The 21,682-nt window shown below is 44.2% G+C and overlaps 2 protein-coding genes across 5 annotated transcripts in view; both read left to right on the top strand.

Annotated features, from left to right (window-relative positions):
- IGSF3 (immunoglobulin superfamily member 3) overlaps nt 1-3,874 on the top strand; it is a 100,565-nt gene extending 96,691 nt beyond the window's left edge. For 3 of the 4 annotated variants that reach the window (XM_059928733.1, XM_059928712.1, XM_059928720.1), the window contains one exon: nt 702-3,874. In XM_059928733.1, the coding sequence (XP_059784716.1) occupies nt 702-952 (251 nt within the window). In that variant the 3' untranslated portion in view covers nt 953-3,874. The remainder of the gene's footprint in view (nt 1-701) is intronic. The other variant, XR_009504300.1, reaches the window with a different exon arrangement.
- Nucleotides 3,875-7,620: 3,746 nt separating this feature from the next.
- CD58 (CD58 molecule) overlaps nt 7,621-21,682 on the top strand; it is a 43,398-nt gene continuing 29,336 nt past the window's right edge. The window contains exon 1 of the mRNA XM_059928675.1: nt 7,621-7,756. Within this exon, the coding sequence (XP_059784658.1) occupies nt 7,687-7,756 (70 nt within the window). The 5' untranslated portion in view covers nt 7,621-7,686. The remainder of the gene's footprint in view (nt 7,757-21,682) is intronic.

The raw sequence follows: 21,682 nt of genomic DNA, 5'->3' as shown, positions 1-21,682 counted from the left end.
CTTCACAGAACATAGAGATCATGCAGCAGCCTTATTTTACAGAGAAAATGCAGCCTCCCAGAGCCCAGGCTCCTGTCACAGAGCAGCAGTCCTTGATGAGGTCAGGGGTGTGAGGTTTCATTCTCCTCTGTATCCAGGAATAACTAACACTGTGTTCTGTGCAGCCACAGATACACTGCAGACATTTGTAAGTGGTCCATAATGACTGTTTAATTGATAACATTAATCAAATGAGCATCATTTCTGGTAAAACTGCTCTCAGAAGCTGGTGGGTAGAGAATGTGTTCTGTTCCAAAGGACGTTGGCAGCAGAAGTAAGTGCAAAGGGACACGTAAAATACAACCAGGAGGGAGGTTCAGGCTGACGTGGAGTCAGCGTCTTCACCGCTCCAGATACAGCTGAGTTCACAATCAATAAATTACACTTTTTTTGGTGTGGCTTTCCAAGCAATACAACTGACTCATAGTGGGAAATGGAGGCATGGCTTTGTTTGAACTTCCAGCTGTGTTGGAAGAGATGGTGGTTGTGAAAACAAGAATACCAGGGTAGTCTGCCCTCCAGTAGTGGCAGGAGGGGAAAGACAGGGTGGATGCAGGAGTGCTGCCAAGTCGCATCCACGCAGTTGGGTGGGGTCTTCAGGAGTGAGTGAGAGTCCAGGTTCTCAGCCCTCATTGTCCTGTCACCCTCTCGGTCCTTTTCAGGTTCCACCCTGCAGTCCATCATCTGCTCCAACGACGCGCTCTTCTACTTCGTCTTCTTCTACCCTTTCCCCATCTTCGGCATCCTTATCATCACCATCCTGCTGGTGCGCTTCAAGAGCCGGAACTCCAGCAAGAACTCCGACGGGAAGAATGGGGTGCCCCTGTTGTGGATCAAGGAACCACACCTCAACTACTCCCCCACTTGCCTGGAGCCCCCTGTGCTCAGTATCCACCCAGGAGCCATAGACTAAGGGGACCCCTGGCGGTCATAAGCCACAGAGGAGCTGAGGCTCTCCCCACTGCCTCTTGCTCTGCGATCAGACAGCGGACAGCACCCGACCTCTGGGGTGCTCTCACAGAACACGGTCGGACTTGAGAAGTGTTCGGAGTCGCCGCTCAGCCAGAGGCAGACTGCCTCTAGGTGGCAGTCTTGGTTGGTTAGCTATTTTCGAGCAGATGGCGCCATCCTGCCGAATTAGGTTGCTTGTTTCTGTTTTCGGTAATGTGGTGAGTAGCTCCCGGTGCCACGTCTACTCACTGATTTATATAGTATTCTCAGATATAGATGTTACAGGGGTTCTTATTCTTTGTAAGGGACGCTTTTTCAATCCCTTTGGTTTACGCTTTTTGGATTCCATAATGTTGGGGACAAATTACTCTTAAATACAACTGATGGCAGCAGGAAGGACGAACTTTATAGCGCAAAGGAATCTCTTCCAAGACTTTTTTCATTTTTGCACACTTGAAAATGCCACCCATGGATCAAAATATACCCAAACATTTTTTACTTCCTTAACGAGACTTGAAAATTATGTGTAGTGTGGGCCCAATTTGTATCTTATATTTTCCCTCAGCTGGAGTTGTTGGAACCACTTTGTAGTCAAGATGAAAGCATTGAATTTTGCTTCAAAGAACTGTATATACAAGATAAATCCTGCATAACCCCACTAGGAGTAGATAGCGCCCAGCCTAGCCTATCTGTTGGGGAGGCAATAGGCTTCATCCCAACCTTGCCAAAACATGAGCAAACTCTGTTGGAGAACAAGTCAGAAGCTCCAGACGGCACACACTTTGCAAGTTAAAGTGGGCAGAGGGCTGCTTGTAGCAGCTGCTGACTTTCAGATTGATCAGTCACTGATTCGTGAAAGAAGGAAACAAGGCTGGTTGTTGGCTTGGTCTGTTCTGCAAGGGCAGTCTCTGACTGATAACTGCGAGCAGGTGGGCTTCTATTTTCAGGTGCTTTGCCAAACTCTTAAGGGAAGATGGCCAGTGAGCCTGCAGAGGGCCCAGCAGCCCCCGCATAGGCCGTCGGGAGGCACTGGGGCTGGCTGACGACTAAGGTTCGTGAACATTGGGACAGTCAGCCAGCAGTGAGGGGCGGGTTTCCAGAGGCAGGCATTGTAGAACAGGGAGGAATAACTACCTCCCTGGAGACATGAAGACTAGGTTTTCCTTCTTCCTTCCAATTAGAGTTTTCTCAAAGACACTGATGTCTTTCCTCTTCGCCGTTTGACCTGCATTTCACTGCCATGAGAATATCTGCCCAGGTGAGGCCCAGACGCAGCCCTTTGTAATCTTTATGGATTACCTCATCTCGGCAGAAAGTGATCACCTGCCTTTGTCTGTGGATTTTTTTTTTTTTATCTTTCCCTTTCTTAGATCTTGTTTGTGGCTTTAGGTGATTTGGTTGTTCACTGTCATGGCAGCTCTTTATTTGAATGCCCCTTAAAGCCTGGCGAAGGCCAGTGTCACCTGTTATTTTACACTTGCTGGGCAAGATGCTGGGCTCTGGAGCATCATCGGTTGCGAGTGTTTCCTTTTGCCCGCTCCATGAAGATGTTTGTCTGCCCTGGCTTTCTCATATTTTGCTGGCCAAAAGGTCCATCTCCCTTCCTTATGAACGTGCAGCTTGAATCCCAAGGGAGTTCCCACTTTGGAAAAAAAACCTCCAGGGATTCTGGAACTGAGTCTAACCAGAGAGATTAGTGTGAAACCCTGTTCTGAGACAGAACAGACTCCAGGGGAGGGCTGTAGGATTCCAGGCCACGTGGGTGCTGATCCTTGTTGGCGTCTGCGGGTGCGCAGGGGGCCTGGGTGCTCGGCAGGTGCTTTGATGTGTCACAGGCAAGGGGGAAGCAAGGCAACTGCCCAGCCGTTTTCTGAGGGGCTTACATAGGCTGCCTTCTCTCCCTCCCAGATACACCAGTCCTCTCCTGTGAGACTGTGTAGGCACCGCCACCTGAATCCCACTGATGCCTCACGTACTCGTCCCCATTTTCTTGTGCTGCATCAATGCTGTAGAGGTACACAACAGGCGCAGTGTTGAGGAAATAAGGCGGTCTTTGGCCCCATTTCTTCATTTCAGGGTGTGGGCTTTCAGCGGGAAATTGCTGGCCCTTAATTAATAGACAGAGCCAACTCGAGAAGATGATGTACATTCCCTCTGTCTGAAAGGAAAGATGCCGGAGGGCTGGCTGGAACTGGGACGCATAATGAAGATCTGAGTTTGAATTGGTTCACAGAAGAAAGAAAAGCCAGTGCTGCACATAAGTAAGTGAAGCACTTGCAGGAGATTTGAAAGGAAAAAAAAGAAACCGAAGCCAGTATTTTAATAACTTTTTTTTTTTTTTTCTGTGCATTTTCTATTGGGCCAGGGGATACTGTCAAAGGGTGAGCTTTTCAGCTTTCTATGAAAATCCCCAGGACCTTCTTTCTTTGGCCATTTCTATGGAAATGTGGCGTCAGATGAGTGATAATGGTGGCCTCCAGTGGCTGGGAAACCTCACTGCAAGTTGCCTACAGGAGAGACACGCAGAGGAAAACTGCCGACTGCTCTCTTGACTTATCTACATCTACGATGTTGCATTAATGAAAAACGACACTGTGCTAGGCCCGTTCCAGGACATGGATATGACCACACCCTCTTTCCCCAGGGTGTTTCTGTAGCAAGTTTTCATATTCTTTTCAAACAATGGTTTCTCTGCGTTAGCTTTTGAAGAAAAAAAAAAGAGGTAGGGTAGGCAAACTACCCATGCATGATGTAGAGAGCTGTTGATTTGTTTTTGTTTGTTTTTTTAAAGGAAAACTATTTGTAAGATGTTGCACTAAAATGTTTTATATACACTTCAGAGACCTGTAGTAAATTATGTTGAAAATATGGCTGTTTACATTGACTAGAGCCCACTGTCCTTCTTTCTCCTCACTAATCAGCCACTCTTGTCTACGGAGCTGTGCCCTGGGGGCCTGGAGTCCTGCCCCGGACTTTGGCTTGCTAAACTCAGGGTTTGTGAATTGCGGCTTCTATTATCACGCCCCACCCCCAGCGCAAGTGGCACCTTTGTACAAGTGATAAAAACCACCCCTTTCTCCAGACACTTTACTCTCGGCTGCTGAAAATGTATGTATATCACACATACATACATACACACACATCTACCCTGACTGTCAAGGCCAGCGTCGTGCACCGCTCAACACACAGGCCTGGAGGCCTGACAGGCCAGTTCAGTATCTAGCTTTCTTTTGGGTGGGAGTGGGGTGGAGGTGGGGAGACAGGACGCAGTGAGAGGAGACTGATAGAGGAGGAGAGCAGGAACCTGGGACAGCGTTCTCCTTGGTCTTGGCAGCAAGACCACACCATCCTCCTCAAACTCTGTAGTACTGTCCTGACAGTGAAATGCTCAGCAAGCCTTTTCCAGGATGGAGGAAAGCGCAGGAGCTGTGCATTCCTGTGCAGTGAGCCCACAGAGCACACCCATCTCTGTTCCCTGCACAACTCAAATGCTGGGAGGTTTGGGGGGGAGTTCACCACATCTGCAAATTGAGAAGAATGATAGAATGATTAAAGCTATAGCAGCGACACGTGATTAGTCAGAACCCATCTGTAATTCTTTAAAATTCACAGAATGTGCAAAAGGAACTAGATGGAGGTAAAAAGCAGAAGGAGGTACTTCCTTTTCTTCTTCTTCTTTTTAAAACTCAAGCCTTTCAAAGGCTTTAATATGTGCTTTCCTCTGCTCCCCAGCCCCGTTTGCTGCATCCTTATCAACTTCTTGCAGCTGCTGGCTTGGTCGGGAGTTGAAATGTGACTGTTTATCTCTTGGGTACCCAGAATGGTTCCATGTTAAGTCTTATGTATTATTTTTGCCTAATTTTTTCCAAATGCTCTCTTTTTGCCAGGGAGCATTTTAAAAAGGGAAACAGAGTATTAATGGAATAAAGATTACACCCCCACACACACACACACCCTTGGTGCAAATCCGCCCAGGGTTTATATAAATGAAGTGAATATACACTTCCACATGGGGCAAGGACGATTTTCACATATGCAGGATTAGAATCAGTGTTTTGCTCTGTCTTTCTAGGATTCCCAAGCTTCTTGGGTGTAGTTCCAAGCTTGGCAAGAACTAGAGCCAGAGAACTAGAGTGACATGCTGGGAAGAGCGGCAGCCCATCCACGCCACATAAGCAGACTGAACGGGCCCTCCTCTTTTCCCTTCTAGTCCATGATTCTTTACAATGACGAGCAGATAAAACTGGACCTCTCAGGCTTCCCTGGTGGCGCAGTGGTTAAGAATCTGCCTGCCAATGCAGGGGACACGGGTTCGAGCCCTGGTCTGGGAAGATCCCACATGCCGCGGAGCAACTAAGCCCGTGAGCCACAACTACTGAGCCTGCGCATCTGGGGCCTGTGCTCCGCAACAAGAGAGGCCGTGATAGTGAGAGGCCCGCGCACCGCGACGAAGAGTGGCCCCTGCTCGCCGAAACTGGAGAAAGCCCTCACACAGAAACGAAGACCCAACACAGCCAAAAATAAATTAATTAATTAATTTAAAAAAAACAAACTGGACCTCTCAACACTAGTCACAGGATGTAAAATACATCCAGCCCTCCTTTTGGTGGCCAGTCCTCAGTATATGGATAGGGCCTTTTAGGCCATCTGCCTAATGCATTGCAGGTCCAGCCTTTCTGAGCCACTTTTGACTAATGAAGTCTGCTAGACCAGGCATATAAGGGCTTCTAAAAATGTTTGCTGGAAGCACAGCATCTCTCTTGATGAAAGAGCTGGCCAACGGTTCGTTGGCCAGAGAAGCAGCCAATCAAGGAAGACCTACTGAACCATTCCTTACCTGGTACCTGGAGACCATGACCAGGGGAATACTTCCCAGCCCCAGGTGACTGGGCAGTCCTTTCCTCAGCCCTGCTCTTGAGGGGGTTGACAGCTTTTGCTGGCCAGTCCAAACAGCAGTATGGCTGCCCATCCTGTATGAAAGGGTAAGAGTGGTACTTTGGACTTACCCTTGGTTGGACTCCCAGTTCTGCACCTTACTCTGTGTCCATGGGCAAGTCATTTACCTTCTCAGAGCCTCAGTTTCCTAATCTGTAAAAACAAGGAAAGCAGTAAGATTAAATTAATGCAGGTAATGCACTTAACACAGGGCTTGGCTCATAGTAAGTACTCAACAGATGTTTGCTGTTATATCACTTCCCAGCTCAAAAACTTAGGGGCTCCCCAGTGTTTAAAGGTCTGATCCCATCTTACCTTTCCAGGTTAGCCCGAGTTCTTACCAGCCCAGAGCAGAGGAGAAACTTGATCTTCTCACATTGTGTGCTACACACTGTACCTGCCTTACGTTCCCAATATCTTCAGATGATAGGGAATGTCTAAGCTCATGGTACAGAACATCAGTCCCAGAAATTTCACGGATATAGACACCTTTTACAATTTCATGGCTAATGTAAGAAATAATTTATGAATTCTTACAGGGCAGTTCAAGTGTCTTGAATGGTTTGGGGGTCCCCACCTGAGGATCATGGTAATGACAGCAACGATAAAGCACACTTCCACCGCTTCACAACTGGCAAACATGTTGGTGTTTGTTAGGACATCAGGGAGTCCCGTTCAGGAGTCCAGTTCATGGGAGGAGTTTCCTGCTCACATGGTAACGAAGAGTTCCCTGAACTGCAATGGCTGAGCAGGGGTCATTCTGGTGCCACTGTCTGAAAGAAAGGGGGCTGACCGGGAGGCTGATGCCAGTAGCTGGTTCTGGGAATACAGTGGTAACTGAGTCTGGGATCAGATGGATTTGAGGGGAGAGGACTGGCCAATAAGATGGGGAGTTCCAAGCGCCCGCTGCAGCACGAGGGAGAGAGGTTTGGGGAGGCCAAACGGCGAGGGAGTGAACAGCCCTGACTCCCCAGCCTGAGGGCCAGTCCACAGTAGAGATGGAGGAAGAGTGAAATAAAGAGGAAACGGAGAAGGGATAAACCCAAGGCTGGAAATCCCAGCTCCCAGCGAGGGAGTGTTGTGGTGAGGTCCGTCTTAACGAAAAGGTGGCTGCGCTTGAATGAGGAGAAGCAGGCACTTGTGTGTGTGTTGCGGGGGTGGGGGGGATTGGGGCCGCACCAGGGCACCCCACACAGTCTAGCAGTCGTCTAGAATGTTGCCCGTTTCCTTTTGTCTTAACATTTGAGGAAGCTGTCTTGTCCAGGGTCGTAGTAGCGAAGTGACTGGCAGGAAAAGCGAGGCTGCGCGACTGCGGCTGCTGGAAAGCGCTGAAGGAATAAAGCGCTTCAGAACCTCCCCGTCCCGGCACAGAGCTCTGCTGTCACCTCCAGCCGAGTGGGGCGCAGTTTTCGGGGAGCGACGGTTCGATACCCCCGGCTATGGGGGCGCCTCCATCACGTCCCAAATGCCAAGGGAAAGTGCGGGAGGTGCGGGAGGAACGAGGATAAACCTGGTTGTGAAAACGCAAGCCACTTTTGGGGGAGAGCTCCACCGAGCAGGGCGGGGGGCTGCAGAAGGGCAGGAAGGACCCGGGGCCCAGACCGCTTTCTCGGGAGGGGGGAGGAGTCGCGCACCAAGACGTCATCCGGGGCCTGGCGGGACGCGCGGGGCGGGGCGCACCGCGGGGCGGGCTCTCTCTCCCTACGGCAGGCCGAGGCGACGCCCGGCTGAGTCCCTGTCGCGGAAGCTGGCCCGTCCGCTATGGCCGCGGGGAGCGCCCCGGGGTGGGCCGTGGGGGCCCTCGGAGTGGTCTGCCTGTTGCTCCGGTTGGGTGAGTGGAGGCCTCCCCCGGGAGCCCGCGGGGACCGGCAGCGCGGGGTGTCAGTGGCCCCAGGGCTCCGGGGCCGGGTGGACGGGCGCGGCCCGAGGCGGCTGCAAGGTGGGGTGGTGGGGATGGCGTGGGGCACGCAGCCCGCGCGCGGGATCTGGTCGTGTCACCCACAGGTCTCCCTAGGGTGGTCAGCAGGAAACGTGGACCGCAGGCTCTGAAGCCTGTTTGGGAAAAAGAGGGGCGGGACTCCGTCTCGTTCACCTCCCCTGCGCTCTTTCCTCCCTCTGGGGATCCTTCTTAACCTCCATGATCCCCGATTCCCGCTCGTATTCCTCCGGAAGGGGTGCCTTTTCAGTGCGACTCAAGTGACTAAGTTACTACTTCCAGCCCGAGGTGCCGTAGCGCAGAACTTGAGGGGAACTTTTTTCACTGCTTCCGCCGCCCGGGAGGGAGCTTGACTCGGGCGGGCCTCCCTGGCCAAGGATCGCGCTGTCTGCGCGCGCGCCGGCCTCCACGCTGGGGTGGACGCGCTGCGGTCAAAGCCAAGTCCGCCCGCGCCCGCGCCCGCGCCCACGCGGAGGGCGGCAGTTCAGAGCTGCACTGCGGAAGGAAGGCGAGGGCCTCGATTCAGAATTACTAGGGAGTGACGGCTGGTCCCCTTTCCCCTCCCTTCCGGACATAAAAGGACTAACATGTGAGTGTCTAGGACTGTGTTCATCCCTTTCACGCTTCGTCCGCTAAATCGTCACGGCAGCGCCATGAAATAGCTATCTTTGTCTCCATTTTTTACCTCCTCACCCTTATCAACCTCCCCCCACACAGGCCCCTAGTTAAGTCATAACCAAACCCCTGAAGCATAGTAACAACCCCCTTAACTAGTACTTCTTTCCTTGGAATTTCCTGCCACCGGCCCCTTAGCCCCCACCCCTGATGAACCTCCCCTCTCCACTCTGCGTTCAGCGTTTATTGAGTGCCTTTGGGATGCATGCATCTATGGCTTACAGCCTGCGGAATGGGGGGTTGAGATACGCTCAAAAGTACCTACAGTATAAGGCACAGAAGTAAATGTCGTAAGAGAGGTAAAAGTAAAGTGCTGTGGGCGTGCAGAGGGAAGACGGCAACATCTTTTGTGAAATCAAATATCTTTTGTGAAGCAGAAACTTCATGGAAGGGAGGGTATTTGAACCTGGCCTCCGAGGACAGGTGGTATGTGAACATGCTATGATGTGGGAAAAGATTCCAAGAGCAGGAGACCAGGAAAGAAAGGGGAGCAGGGTGTAGAGGGTGACCTTGGGCAGTAGGAAGTCATCAGTGTCCCTGGAGAGTTGCAGTGCCCACGGGAGCTTGGGGCCCCCTGGGGGAGCCCTGAATGTCCCCTTTGGGAGTTGGGATTCTCTTCTGCAGGCAAAGGAGACCTCTTTCTGGGCCTGCCAGGATCAGAGCCATCCACTTAGGAAGAATAATCTGGCAGCAGTAAAGAGAAATGATTGTAGTTGAGAGGAATCGGAGGTGGGGGACCAGGGCAGGTACCATCACAGACCCCAAAGAGCTGTGAGGGTTTCATATGCTGGTGGCTGTGGGCAGGAGGGAGAGGCATATACAGAGGTTGAAGGGATGAGGTAACTCCTCCAGAGGCACGGGTCTCTCCCTGGTCCCAGAATGCACCTTTGGTCACTACTGCCTGCTCTATGCTCTCTCTTCAACTGAAAACCCAGTTTACCCATCAAGCCACACCTCCTCTAGGAAGGTTCTTTGAACTAGCTGGTTTCTCCCACCTGATTCATTTATTTATTCAGAGGTCATTTCGTTCCGCAAGCATGAATATCGCCTTCTCTGAATAGGCTTTGCGCTAAGGGAAACTGTAGGTCTGCAGTGAGTCCTTTGGGGGCCAAGCCCACCTCACTAGGGAAAGCTGCCTAACAGTGATGAACAGTATCTGCTCCCAGAGAGATGCCTGGCCTCTGACCTGGCCCCGCCCCTCACAGTTAAAACTTCTGTAAGTTACCTTACTTCTGTGTGCCTCCATACCTTTGCCTTTAAAGAGAGCGCCACTCACATGAGAGAAAGGATAATAATAATATCTGCTTAATAGAATGATTGTGAGCATCAGTCATTCAACACATACTTATGGACTATCAACTATGTGTCAGCACTGGGAAGCTTACATTATAGTGGGGGAGAGACAGTAAGGAAATAAAGCAGTAAATACGTAGTTGTTGGGTGGTGGTGAACATTTACAAATATAGAGATTACTAGTGCAGAGGCAAGGGAAATGGCAGTGGTTAATAGTTCCTTTTAATTTTTTAAAATTCTGGAACATTTAAAATCTTTAGAATAGTTGCAAAAATAGTAAAGTGAACACTTACACACCTTTCTTCTTGAATCACCACTTATTAACATTTTATCACATTTGGTTTACATCTCTCTGTACACCCACACCCACCCAGTTAACTTTTTTGTTGTTGTTGTTAAATCATTTGAGAATTGCAGTTCTTATGACAATTTAACCCTGAATATTTCAACATAGGTCGTCTTTTTTTTTTTTTTTTTTTAATATTTGTTTATTTACTTTGGCTGTGCCAGGTCTTAGTGGCGGCACGCGTGCGGGATCTAGTTCCCCAACCAGGGATTGAACCTGGGCCCCCTGCATTGGGAGCGCATAGTCTTACCCACTGGACCACCAGGGAAGTTCCAACATAGGTCTTCTAAGAATAATATGTCTGCAGTTAAGCCCTGGCACCATTATCACAGTCAGGAAATACAGCATAATACAATACTGTTTTCAGATAGGGTCCAGAAGCCAATCTTGTATCACACACCAGATTTGGTAGCCATTCCTCTTTAATCCCCTTAAATCTAAAAATCTAAACTGTTGCCAGCTTCTTTTTTTCTTTTTCTCTTTTCTACTTTATGATATTGCCCTTTTTGAAGGGGTCTGGACTAGTTTTTTTTTTTTAATAAAAATGTCCCTCGATGTTGAAGTACATGCTTAGATTCTGGTGTAAACATTCCTGGGCAGGAATTCTCACAGGTGTGCATCTCATCAGGCTGCAGATGCAGTCCATTTGTCTCATTATTGGAGACGTTAATGTTGATGATTTGGTTAAGGTGAGGTCCACCAGATTTCTCCATTGTAGAGGAGAAAATACAAGCGTGTGAATACAGATTTTGCATGCTCGGTTCCAAACCACTGGAAATATCGCAATAAAGCAAGTCATACAAGTTTTTTGATTTCCTAGTATATTTAAAAGTGATGTTTATACTATACTGTAGCCTATTAAGTGTGCCATAGCATTGTCTAAAAAAATGTACATACCTTAATTAAAAGATACTTTCTTGCTAAAAAATGCTAACTACCATCTGACGGTGCAGAGTTGTCACAAAACTTTAATTTGTAAAAAACACAATATCTACAAAGCACAATAAAGCAAAGCACAATAAAATGGGTATGTCTGTGGTACCTGATTCTTTAAGTAACACTTTGAGATTGTGTGAATATGCTGTTTTCCAACAATCTTTCACCCAATGTTTTACAACCCAGTGGCGATTCTTCCCACTAAAATGTTTGTAGATAGCAATTTTTTATCCCTATTTTCTTTATACTTTATTGACATTCTTCAGTAACAAAGAGCTTCTGCACCTCCCTTTTTTATTTTTAAAATTAATGGGTTTTTTTGTTTTGTTTTTTTAATTTTTATTTATTTATTTATTTATGGCTGTGTTGGGTCTTCGTTTCTGTGCGAGGGCTTTCTCCAGTTGCGGCAAGCGGGGGGCCACTCTTCATCGTAGTGCGCGGGCCTCTCACTATCGCGGCCTCTCCCGTTGCGGGGCACAGGCTCCAGACGCGCAGGCTCAGTAGCTGTGGCTCACGGGCCCGACCGCTCCGCGGCATGTGGGATCTTCCCAGACCAGGGCTCGAACCCGCGTCCCCTGCATTGGCAGGCAGACTCTCAACCACTGCGCCACCAGGGAAGCCCTGCACCTCCCTTTTTAATTTTTTTTTTTTTTCTTAGTACTAGTAAGGACTCGTGTATTATTTAAGATGGCATTCCTGTCATTTTTCATTTTGATGCTCAGGGATTCTATATTTGGCAAGTGGGAACCCTTCCAAGTTTCAGTGTCCTTTTGCCATGTTTCCCTCAGTTTTGAGCACTTCCTTACTTTCTGGTGTAGAAGGGTGTTCTGGACTCATTTTGTACTTTTCCTGACTCAGCCTTGGAATCATTAGATTCCTTTTTCCTTTTAGGGGGGGATGGTATTTAGAAATTAAGACCTGGGTGCTAGGTATGCTCAAGACTCTTGGAGCCATAGCTTCTAGGCCCTGTCAGTTTTCAGTGCTAGGAAATAGTTTTCACAAAGTCAGGCATTTATCTGGTTACTGCAAAGGCTAATCCAACAATTCAGTTCTTCCTTTTCCTCCATTCCATATTAGTACCTCCCTTCCCCAGGGTGAGAATTCTATTCTTAGTAGCATTCGTATAGTTTCCTAATCTACATTAAACACAAACTAATTCCATAATTGCTATGCCAATACTACTCCCAAGCACAAACTTTATTAAATACAGTTCAAGATTTCTTAGCAGTTCTTTTTATTCTTTCATATATCCCACTAAATATGTATAGAACACTGTATTTTCAAGTTATTTGAATTTTTCTTCTGTGTGGTTATGTTATCAAAGTGATACATAGTTGCATTAATTTGTTTCTGTCTCTTCAGTTTTAGGGTTTCCTCCACCTTGATTTAATTTTTAAATATGTAAACTATTAACATGGTTCAAATCAAAACCGTATACAGCTGCCCTTCCATATTTACAGATTCAACCAGCTGCAGATTAAAAATATTCAGGAAAAAAAAAAATTCCAGAAAGTCCCAGAAAGCAAAACTTGAATTTGCCACATTCTGACAACTATTTAAATAGCATTTACATTGTATTAGGTATTATAAATAATCTGGAGATGATTTAAAGTACATGAGAGGATGTGCATAGGTTATATGCAAGTACTATGCCATTTTATATGCAGGATTTGATCATCCTCAGATCTTGGTATCCACTGGGATCCGGGAACCAATTCCCTGTGGATTCTGAGGGATGACCATAAAAAAATATGCTCAGAAATTCTATTCCCACCCCTTCCTCTCCCCCCATAACATATAATTTGTTTCAGTTTTATCTTTATTTTTGCAGTTATAAACAGATACATATGTTTATTTCTAACTCCCTTTTTTAAACAACAGTTAACATACCTCTGTGTACTCTTTTGTACATTGTTTTTGTCAGTTAACCATATGTCTGGAAAATCATTCCATATCAGTTCATAGAGATCATCCTCATTGTTTTACAGCTGCATAGTGCTCCATGGGATGGAGGTATGATATTTCATTGTCACTCTCTGGTGACTAGTATTTTATATAGTGTGGTCAGGGGAGAGTCTCTTTAAAAGGGAAACAGTTGAGTGTAGACTTAAAAGGAAATGATGGAGCAGGCCAGGTTACCATCTGGGAGAGTAGTATTCCAGACAGGACAGCAGCAAAAACCCTGAGGTAGGCTTCAACCATTCAAAGAACTTCGAGGAGACCACTGTGCTGGAGAGTAAATAGGAAATGAAGTTGTACAAGTAGTCAGGGCTGGACCCTAGAAATAAAGTTTTGTGGGCCCTTTTTTTTTTTTTTTTTAATAAATTCATTTATTTATTTTTTGCTGCGTTGGCTCTTCGTTGCTGCGCGTGGGCTTTCTCTAGTTGCAGAGAGCGGGGGCTACTCTTCGTTGTGGTGCACGGGCTTCTCATTGCAGTGGCTTCTCTTGTTTCGGAGCACAGGCTCTAGGCACGTGGGCTCAGTAGTTGTGTCTCGTGGGCTCTAGAGTGCCGCAGGCTCAGTAGTTGTGGCGCACCGGCTTAGTTGCTTTGCGGCATGTGGGATCTTTCCGGACCAGGGCTCGAACCCATGTCCCCTGCATTGGCAGGCAGATTCTTAACCACTGCGCCACCAGGGAAGTCCCTGTGGCCCTTTTAAAGACTAACTTTTTTTTATTCCCAGTGAAATAGGAAGTCTCAGAGTTATGAACAGGAGTGACATTGTGTTGAGTTGAGTGTTTAAATGAATTATTCTGGATGCTGGGTGGAGGATAGTCCTTGCTGATGAAAAAAGAGAAGCAGGGAGACCAGTTAGGAGGCTGCGGGAACAATGACTGGGTGGGGGTGGGTAAGAAATGACTGGGGTTGGGGTGAGGAATTGGAGATAGCAGGGTGTGTTTTGAAGGTAGGGCTGGCAGGATTCGGCACTGGATTGCATCAGTGGGTAACATGTGGACAGGACCTAGGTAGTGCCGGGCAAGTAGCAAGCTCAAAAATAGGAAATGTTGTATTAGTTAGCTCTCATTAGCAGATCCTGCCTTATTCTGCTGTGGTTGACCTTTTATGGATCCTTTATCTTGCCAGTTGTCTCTCCAGCTAGATTTTAGATCCTTGTATGCAGGAACCGAGTCATACACTACTTCATATAAAGTTTCTTTCATTGATTTATTTTAATATTTTTAACAACACAAATTCTTAAATCTGGACATTAGATGATAAAGTATTGGTCAAACATTTCTCCATTTTAAATTATTATCTCACATTATTATGTGAGACTTGTTCATATGCTTTGCTTAATTAAGATTCAGAGAGCCTGTGAGGTTTTATTTATGAAAGGTAATCCAAATCAAAATAGTGTTGTGTTTTCCTCTCAAAAAAACTAGATCCAGTATTATAATGGGGTGTATATAATAGTTGCCATGAATTAAGCACATGCTCTGTGCCAAGTGCTGTGCTTAGAGTTTTAGATTTTTGTTTTCAGTTAATTGTCACACCAGTTTTATAAGGTAGAGACTGTTAAGGAGGAGAACAAAGTTGAGGTAGGTTAAGTACCTTGTCCAAGTTCACACAACAAATAAGTGGTAGAACCTGCTAGCACTTAGGTCTGTTTGACTCAAAGTCTATGTATTCCCAACCCAAGAATAGGTAAGCAACTCTTTGATGATTGGTGCAGCCATAGTTAATCTCTTATATGTAACATATATATTGTCCAATATAATTTTGCTAAAGCATGTGAAATTATATAAGACAGCAAATTACCAATCACATAGATTGTATTCAATATCGTAATCTACAGTAGAGGGGTGGGGGAACCTTCTTTGGGCCATAGAATTCAGAATGGGGGTTTATTTATGTATTCATTTATTAACATTTTGCCATAATTATACTTTCTTTATACACCCACACATCACTCCTGAATGCTTTGGCATAAGCCCAATAACATAATATTTATAAAAATTAACAGTAATCTCAGAATATCACTTAACTTCTACTCTTATTCAGATTCCTCCAATTGTCACAAGAATGTCTTTTTTTAAATACCAGGATCTAATGAAATTTCACATTTTTGCATTTGTTGCTGTTTTTGTTTATTTTTGACAGGTATCTTTTAGGAATTTTGAAAAAGACTTACAACTACTTTTAAAGAACTAGATCTAGGAATTTGTTTTATTGCCTTTTTTTTACTGTAATTAAAAAAAATTGAATTGTACACTTTATTATTGTTATTTGTTTTTTCCCTTTTTAAATTGACTTACAATATTATCGATACATTAGTTTCAGGTGTAAACATAGTGATTCAATATTTTTTTACATTACAAAATGGTCACAATAAGTCTAGTTACCACCTGTCACCAGAGAAAGTTATTACGATATTATTGACTATATTCTCTATGCTATACATTACATCTCGATGACTTATTTATTTTATAACTGGAAGTTTGTACCTCTTAATCTCCCTCACCTATTTCACTCACCCCCTCTATCCATCTTCCCTCTGGTAACCACCAGTTTATTCTCTATATCTATGAGTCTATTTCTGTTTTGAATGTTTGTTTGTTTTGTTTTTTAGATTCCACATATAAGTGAAATCGTATGGTATTGGTCTTTCTCTGTCTCACTGATTTTACTTAGCACAATACCTTCTATATCTATCCATGTTGTCATAAAAGGCAAGATTTCATTTTTTATGGATGAGTAATAGTCCATTGTATATAAATACCACATCATCTTTATTCATTCATCTATCAATAGACACATAGGTTGCGTCCATATCTTGGGTATTGTAAATAATGCTGCAGTGAATATTGGTGTGCATATGTTTTTTTTCCAGTTAGTGTTTTTGATTTCTTCAGGTACACAGAAGTGAAATTGCTGGATCATATGGCAGTTTCTATTAATTTTTTGAGGAACTGCCATACTGTTTTCCATAGTGGCTGCAACAGTTTATGTTCCCACCAACAATGCATGAGGGTTCCCTTTTCTCTGTCCTCTCCAACACTTGTTATTTGTTGTCTTTTTTGATGATAGCCATTCTGACAAGTGTGAGGTAACATCTCATTGTGGTTTTGATTTGCATTTCTCTGATGATTAGTGATGCTGAGCATCTTTTCATGTGCCTGTTGGCCATCTCTGTGGCTTCTTTGGACAATGTGTTTTCAGGTCCCCTTCCTATTTTCTAATCAGGTTTTGTTGTTGTTGTTGTTGTTTTTACTATGGAGTTGTATGAGTTCTTTGTATATTTTGGATATTAACCCCTTATCAGATATATCATTTGCAAATAGCTTCTCCCATTCGGCAGGCTGCTGTTTCATTTCGTTGATAGTTTCCTTTCCTGTGCAGAAGCTTTTTAGTTTGATATAGTCCCATTTGTTTATTTTTGCTTTTGTTTCCCTTGCCTGAGGAGGCAGATCCAAAAAGTATTACTAAGATGGATGTAAAAAAAGCATACTACCTATGTTGATTTCTAGTCTTATAGCACTGTGGTTGGAAAAGATGCATCATATGATTTTAGTCTTCTTAAATTTATTGAGGCTTGTTTTGTGGCCCAGCATGTTATCTGTTCTGGAGAATATTCTATGTGTACTTGAAAAGAATGTGTATTCTACTGCTTTTGGATGTAATGTTCTATATATATCTATTAGGGTCATCTGGTCTCATGTATCATTTAAGGCCAATGTTTCCTAAATGATTTCCTGTCTGGATGATCTGACCATTGATGTAAGTGGGACATTAAAGTCCCCGAATATTATTGTGTTACTGTCAATTTTTCCCATTATGTTTGTTAATATTTGCATTATGTATTTAAGTGTTCCTATGTTGGGTGCATATATATTTACAATTGTTTTATCGTCTTGTTGGATTGGTTCCTTTATCATTATGTAATCTCTTTCTTTGTCTCTTGTTACAGTCTTTGTTTTATTTTTTTAAATTAATTAATTTATTTTTGGCTGTGTTGGGTCTTCGTTGCTGCGTGCGGGCTTTCTCTAGTTGCGGTGAGTGGGGGCTACTCTTCGTTGTGGTGTGTGGGCTTCTCATTGTTGTGGCTTCTCTTGTTGCGGAGCATGGGCTCTAGGCACGCAGGCTTCAGTAGTTGTGGCTCGCGGGCTCTAGAGCGCAGGCTCAGTAGTTGTGGCGCACGGGCTTAGTTGCTCTGCGGCATGTGGGATCTTCCTGGGCCAGGGCTCGAACCTGTGTCCCTTACATTGGCAGGCAGATTCTCAACTACTGTGCCACCAGGGAAGCCCCACAGTCTTTATTTTAAAGTCTGTTTTGTCTGATGTAAGTATTGCTTCCCCAGCTTTCTTTTTATTTCTATTTGCATGAATACCTTTTTCCGTCCACTCACTTTTAGTCTATGTCTTTAGATCTGAAGTGATTCTCTTATAGGCAGCATATAGATGGGTCTTGTTTTTTTTTTTTTTTTTTAATCCACTTAGCCACTCTATGTCTTTTGGTTGGAGCATTTAGTCCATTCATTGAAAGTAATTATTGATAGTTGTGTACTTATTGCCATTTTGTTAATTGTTTTCTGGTTGTTTTTATGATTCTTTTTTGTTCCTTTTTTCTCCTTTTGCTCTCTTTTCTTGTGATTTGATGACTGTCTTTAGTGTTATGTTTGGATTCTTTTCTCTTCTTTGTGTATGTATCTATCATAGGTTTTTGGTTCCCATGATGTTCATATATAACTATATAATGAGTCAATTTTATGAGATTATTTTAAGTTGATGATCTCTTAAGTTTGAACACATTATAACAACCCTGCGTTTTTGCTCCCCACCCCACCCTCACAGTTAATGTTTTTGATGTCATGTTTTATATCTTTTTGTTTTGTTTATTCCCTAACTTTTTATTAAAGATATAGATGATTTTATCGCTTTTGTCTTTTAACCTTCCTACTAGCTTATGGGGTTGACCTTTACTGTATGTTTGCCTTTACCAATGAGATTTTTCCTTTTTTAGTTTTCATATTTCTAGTTGTGGTCTTTTCTGCTTAGAGAAGTCCTTTTAACATTCCTTGTAAAGCTGGTTTAGTGACACTGAACTCTTTTAGCTTTTGCTTGTCTCCTTCATATCTGAATGATAGCCTTTCTGGGTAGAATATTCTTGGTTGTAAATTTTTTTCCTTTCATCACTTTAAGTACATCATGATACTCCCTTCTGGCCTGCAAAGATTCTGCTGAAATGTCAGCTGAAAGTCTTATGTGAGTTCCTTTGTGTGTACTGGTTGCTTTTCCCTTACTGCTTTTAAGATTCTCTTTTTATCTTTAATTTTTGCTGTTTTAATTGCAATGCGTCTTGGTGTGACCTCTTTGGGTTCATCTTGTTTGGGACTTTCTGTACTTCCTAAACTTGGATGTCTGTTTCCTTTCTCAGGTTAGAGAAGTTTTTAGCTGTTATCACTTCAAACAAGTCTTCTGTCCCTTTCTCTCTCTCTTCTCCTTCTGGGACCCCTATAATGTGAATGTTAGTATGCCTGTTGTTATCTCAGAGGTCTCTTAAACTATCCTTACTCTTTAAAGTTCTTTTTTTTTCTGTTCAGCTTGGGTGAATTTCACTACTCTTGTCTTCCAGTTCACTGATGCATTCCTCTGTGTCATCTAATCTACTGTTGATTCCTTCTAGTGTATTTCTAAAATTTCAGTTGTTGTATTCTTCAGCTGTTTGAGTCTTCTTTATATTTTCTAACTCTTTGTTGAACTTCTCACAGTGTTCATTCATTCTTCTCTTGAGTTCACTGAGCATCTTTATGATCATTACCTGAAGTCTTTATTGGTTAGATTGCTTATCTCCACTCACTTAGTTATTCTTTGGGGGTTTGTCTTGTTCCTTTGTTTGTTATATATTTCTGTCTCCTCATTTTGTCTAATTCTCTGTGTTTATTTCTATGTAGCGGGTAGGTTGGTTACGCTTCCTGGTCTTGGAGAAGTGGCCTTATGTAAGAGATGTCCTGTGGGGCCCAGCAGGACTCTCCCCTTCCCCTTTGGTGACTAGAGTTATATGCTCTAGGGTGCCGCCTATATGGGCTGCATGCACCCTTCTGCTGTGGCAGAGCCAGCTACTGTGGGCACCTGACTCCACTGACTTCCCTGACTCCATTGGCTGCCAGGCTCCGCCTGGTGTGGAAGCTGCTGGCCTGCTGGGGGGTGGGGCTGGGTCCCAGTATGTCTCACTCTAATGTTTTTTAATTCATATAGGCTTTGATGGTAGGCATTGCTTTCTCTGTTTTGTTTTGTTTTTTTTAACATCTTTATTGAAGTATAATTGCCTTACAATGGTGTGTTAGCTTCTGCTTTATAACAAAGTGAATCAGTTATACACATACAATATGTTCCCATATCTCTCCCCTCTTGGCATCTCCCTCCCTCCCACCCTCCCCATCCCACCCCTCTAGGTGGTCACAAAGCACCGAGCTGATCTCCCTGTGCTATGTGGCTGCTTCCCACTAGCTATCTATTTTACATTTGGTAGTGTATATGTGACAGGGTAAGAGAGTGTCATGGACATATATACACTGCTTTCTCTGTTTAAAAGCAGAAAGTTTGCCAGCATGCATCAGCCCTTGTTTGCACGAGTTTTCTGTCTTTTGGTTTCTTCTCATGTTGTTTTGTCTTGAGTACAGAAGGCTTTTTGAAGTTTTTACTTAAGGGCACACAGCACCTTAGATTCTGCAGTCACAGATAAAAGCTTCCATCTCAGGATTGAAGGTGAAACCTGGATACAGCCTTTTCCATTTGTTCAGACAAGTTTTAATATGAGGTGTGACTAAAATAGTGATACCGTCCCCCCAAAAGTGTGGAAAACATTTTAGCAGTTCCTCTTTGGAGATAAGTTTCAGTGCCCATCTACCAGACTCAAAGGAAAATGTCTTTTAGCTACTTTATGGGCATGGGATTCTCTCCTTTGGCCTCTTTGTTTTCTTGTTTTCAGTCCCTTTCCCTTGTGCGCATCGGCCTTCTCCTTCTCCATGCTGCTCGTGCCTGTGCTGATGAGCTCTTAGCCCAAGGACTCTGGGGCTCAAAATGAAACCAGTGAAAGTGAGGGGACCTCTTGCCCAGAATCACTGTAAGAAATCATGTCTGCTCCCTGCCCCCATTTGAAAGTTATTAGTTCCGAGTTCTATCCTTTGTGACCTTGATCTATTCTGTTTAGCAAGTATCCATCTGAGGGAACCAAATTATTTTGATAGGCTTGTTCTGAGGAAATGAACCCGTTTTGGTTCCTAGTGACTTTCACTTTTCATAATGTTCCCCTGAATGTCTGTTAAGAACAGTGTCTGAATTTCCATCAGCCTCTCTGGTCTGTAGTTTCTGAATGTTTTTCCCATGTAACAGTTAAAAACTAGAAGAAAAAAAAATGAAGTTTACTGTACACATTCAGAAAATAATAAGAAATTCATATTAATAAGAAACTAATAAGGCTGTGTCATCATAAATTAGTTGTAATAGAGTTTCTCAACTATGAACTGAGTAACTAGAAAATAATAGGGATTATAAAGAAATTTTTAATGAAATGGTCAATAGCATATTGAAATACCTTTAATCAGACTTTGGAGAATAGATTTTAAAAGACTTGCAGAGTATTAAATAGCTCTAGTAAGAACCTTATTCTCCAAAGCATGCTGTAGGTCTCAGATATATCCTATCTAAGACAAGAACAGTCAAAGGCAAATGTGGCTTTTGAGCGTGATGTGATGTGGGTATCTTGAAAGAGCTGGCCAGAGTAGTGCTGTTAAATAGAAATATAATATGAAACAGGTAAAATTAATTTCAATAATATATTTTATTTAACCTAATATACCCACAGTAGTTTCATTTCAACATGCAGTTGATATAGAAAATGTTAATGAGAGATTTTACATTCCCCTTTTCATACTTGATCTTCAAAGTCTGGTGTGTATCTTATACTAACAACACATCTCAATTTGGACTAACCATGTGGCACGGGCTCACGAGCCGCATTGGCTAGTGGCTACTGAATCAGACTGCACAGATGGAGAGGGAAATGTCTTGTGAAAGGAGGATTTTTAAGTGCAAGAATAAGGGGTTAAAAAGGCAAGTATTTTAGTATGACAGGAAACAGGGACGTTCAAGAGGAAGTTGATTTAAAGAACAAACATCTTAATTCTGGATGCACTCATCCAGGAGACAAGGAATAGCTTGACAACTGAGAGCATATGTGAGGCGAGTTCTGTGGAGTTTCTGGGATTGGGGGACCACGGGGTTTATTGTCTGTTGGGAGCCAGGGGGCTGCAGTTTCAGTCTGGAATAGATGAAGACAGGGCAGCCATGGTGGCATATCTGAGACCAGCAGATTGCTGCCTTTAGCACTCATGGAAGCAGAAATCACTGACTGGGACCGGATGCAGGTGGAATTGACAAGGAAGGACCAGGCATCTCACACTGTGGCTGACAGTGCAGGCTTTGGAGCTGGCCACCTGTGTCTGGACACCAGCTCTGCCCTGGACCAGCTGAGTGACCACGGTCAGCTTCGGAACCTCTTTGAGCCCCAGTTTCCTCAGCTGTAACTTAGTGGTTCTCACTCTTTGAATGCTCTTCCCCATATGCTCAAGCT

The sequence above is a fragment of the Balaenoptera ricei genome, chromosome 1 (genome assembly GCF_028023285.1).
Source record: "Balaenoptera ricei isolate mBalRic1 chromosome 1, mBalRic1.hap2, whole genome shotgun sequence".
Lineage (NCBI taxonomy): Eukaryota > Metazoa > Chordata > Mammalia > Artiodactyla > Balaenopteridae > Balaenoptera > Balaenoptera ricei.
The sequence above is the reverse complement of the archived record's forward strand: the minus strand, read 5'-3'. Positions and strand labels throughout refer to the sequence as shown.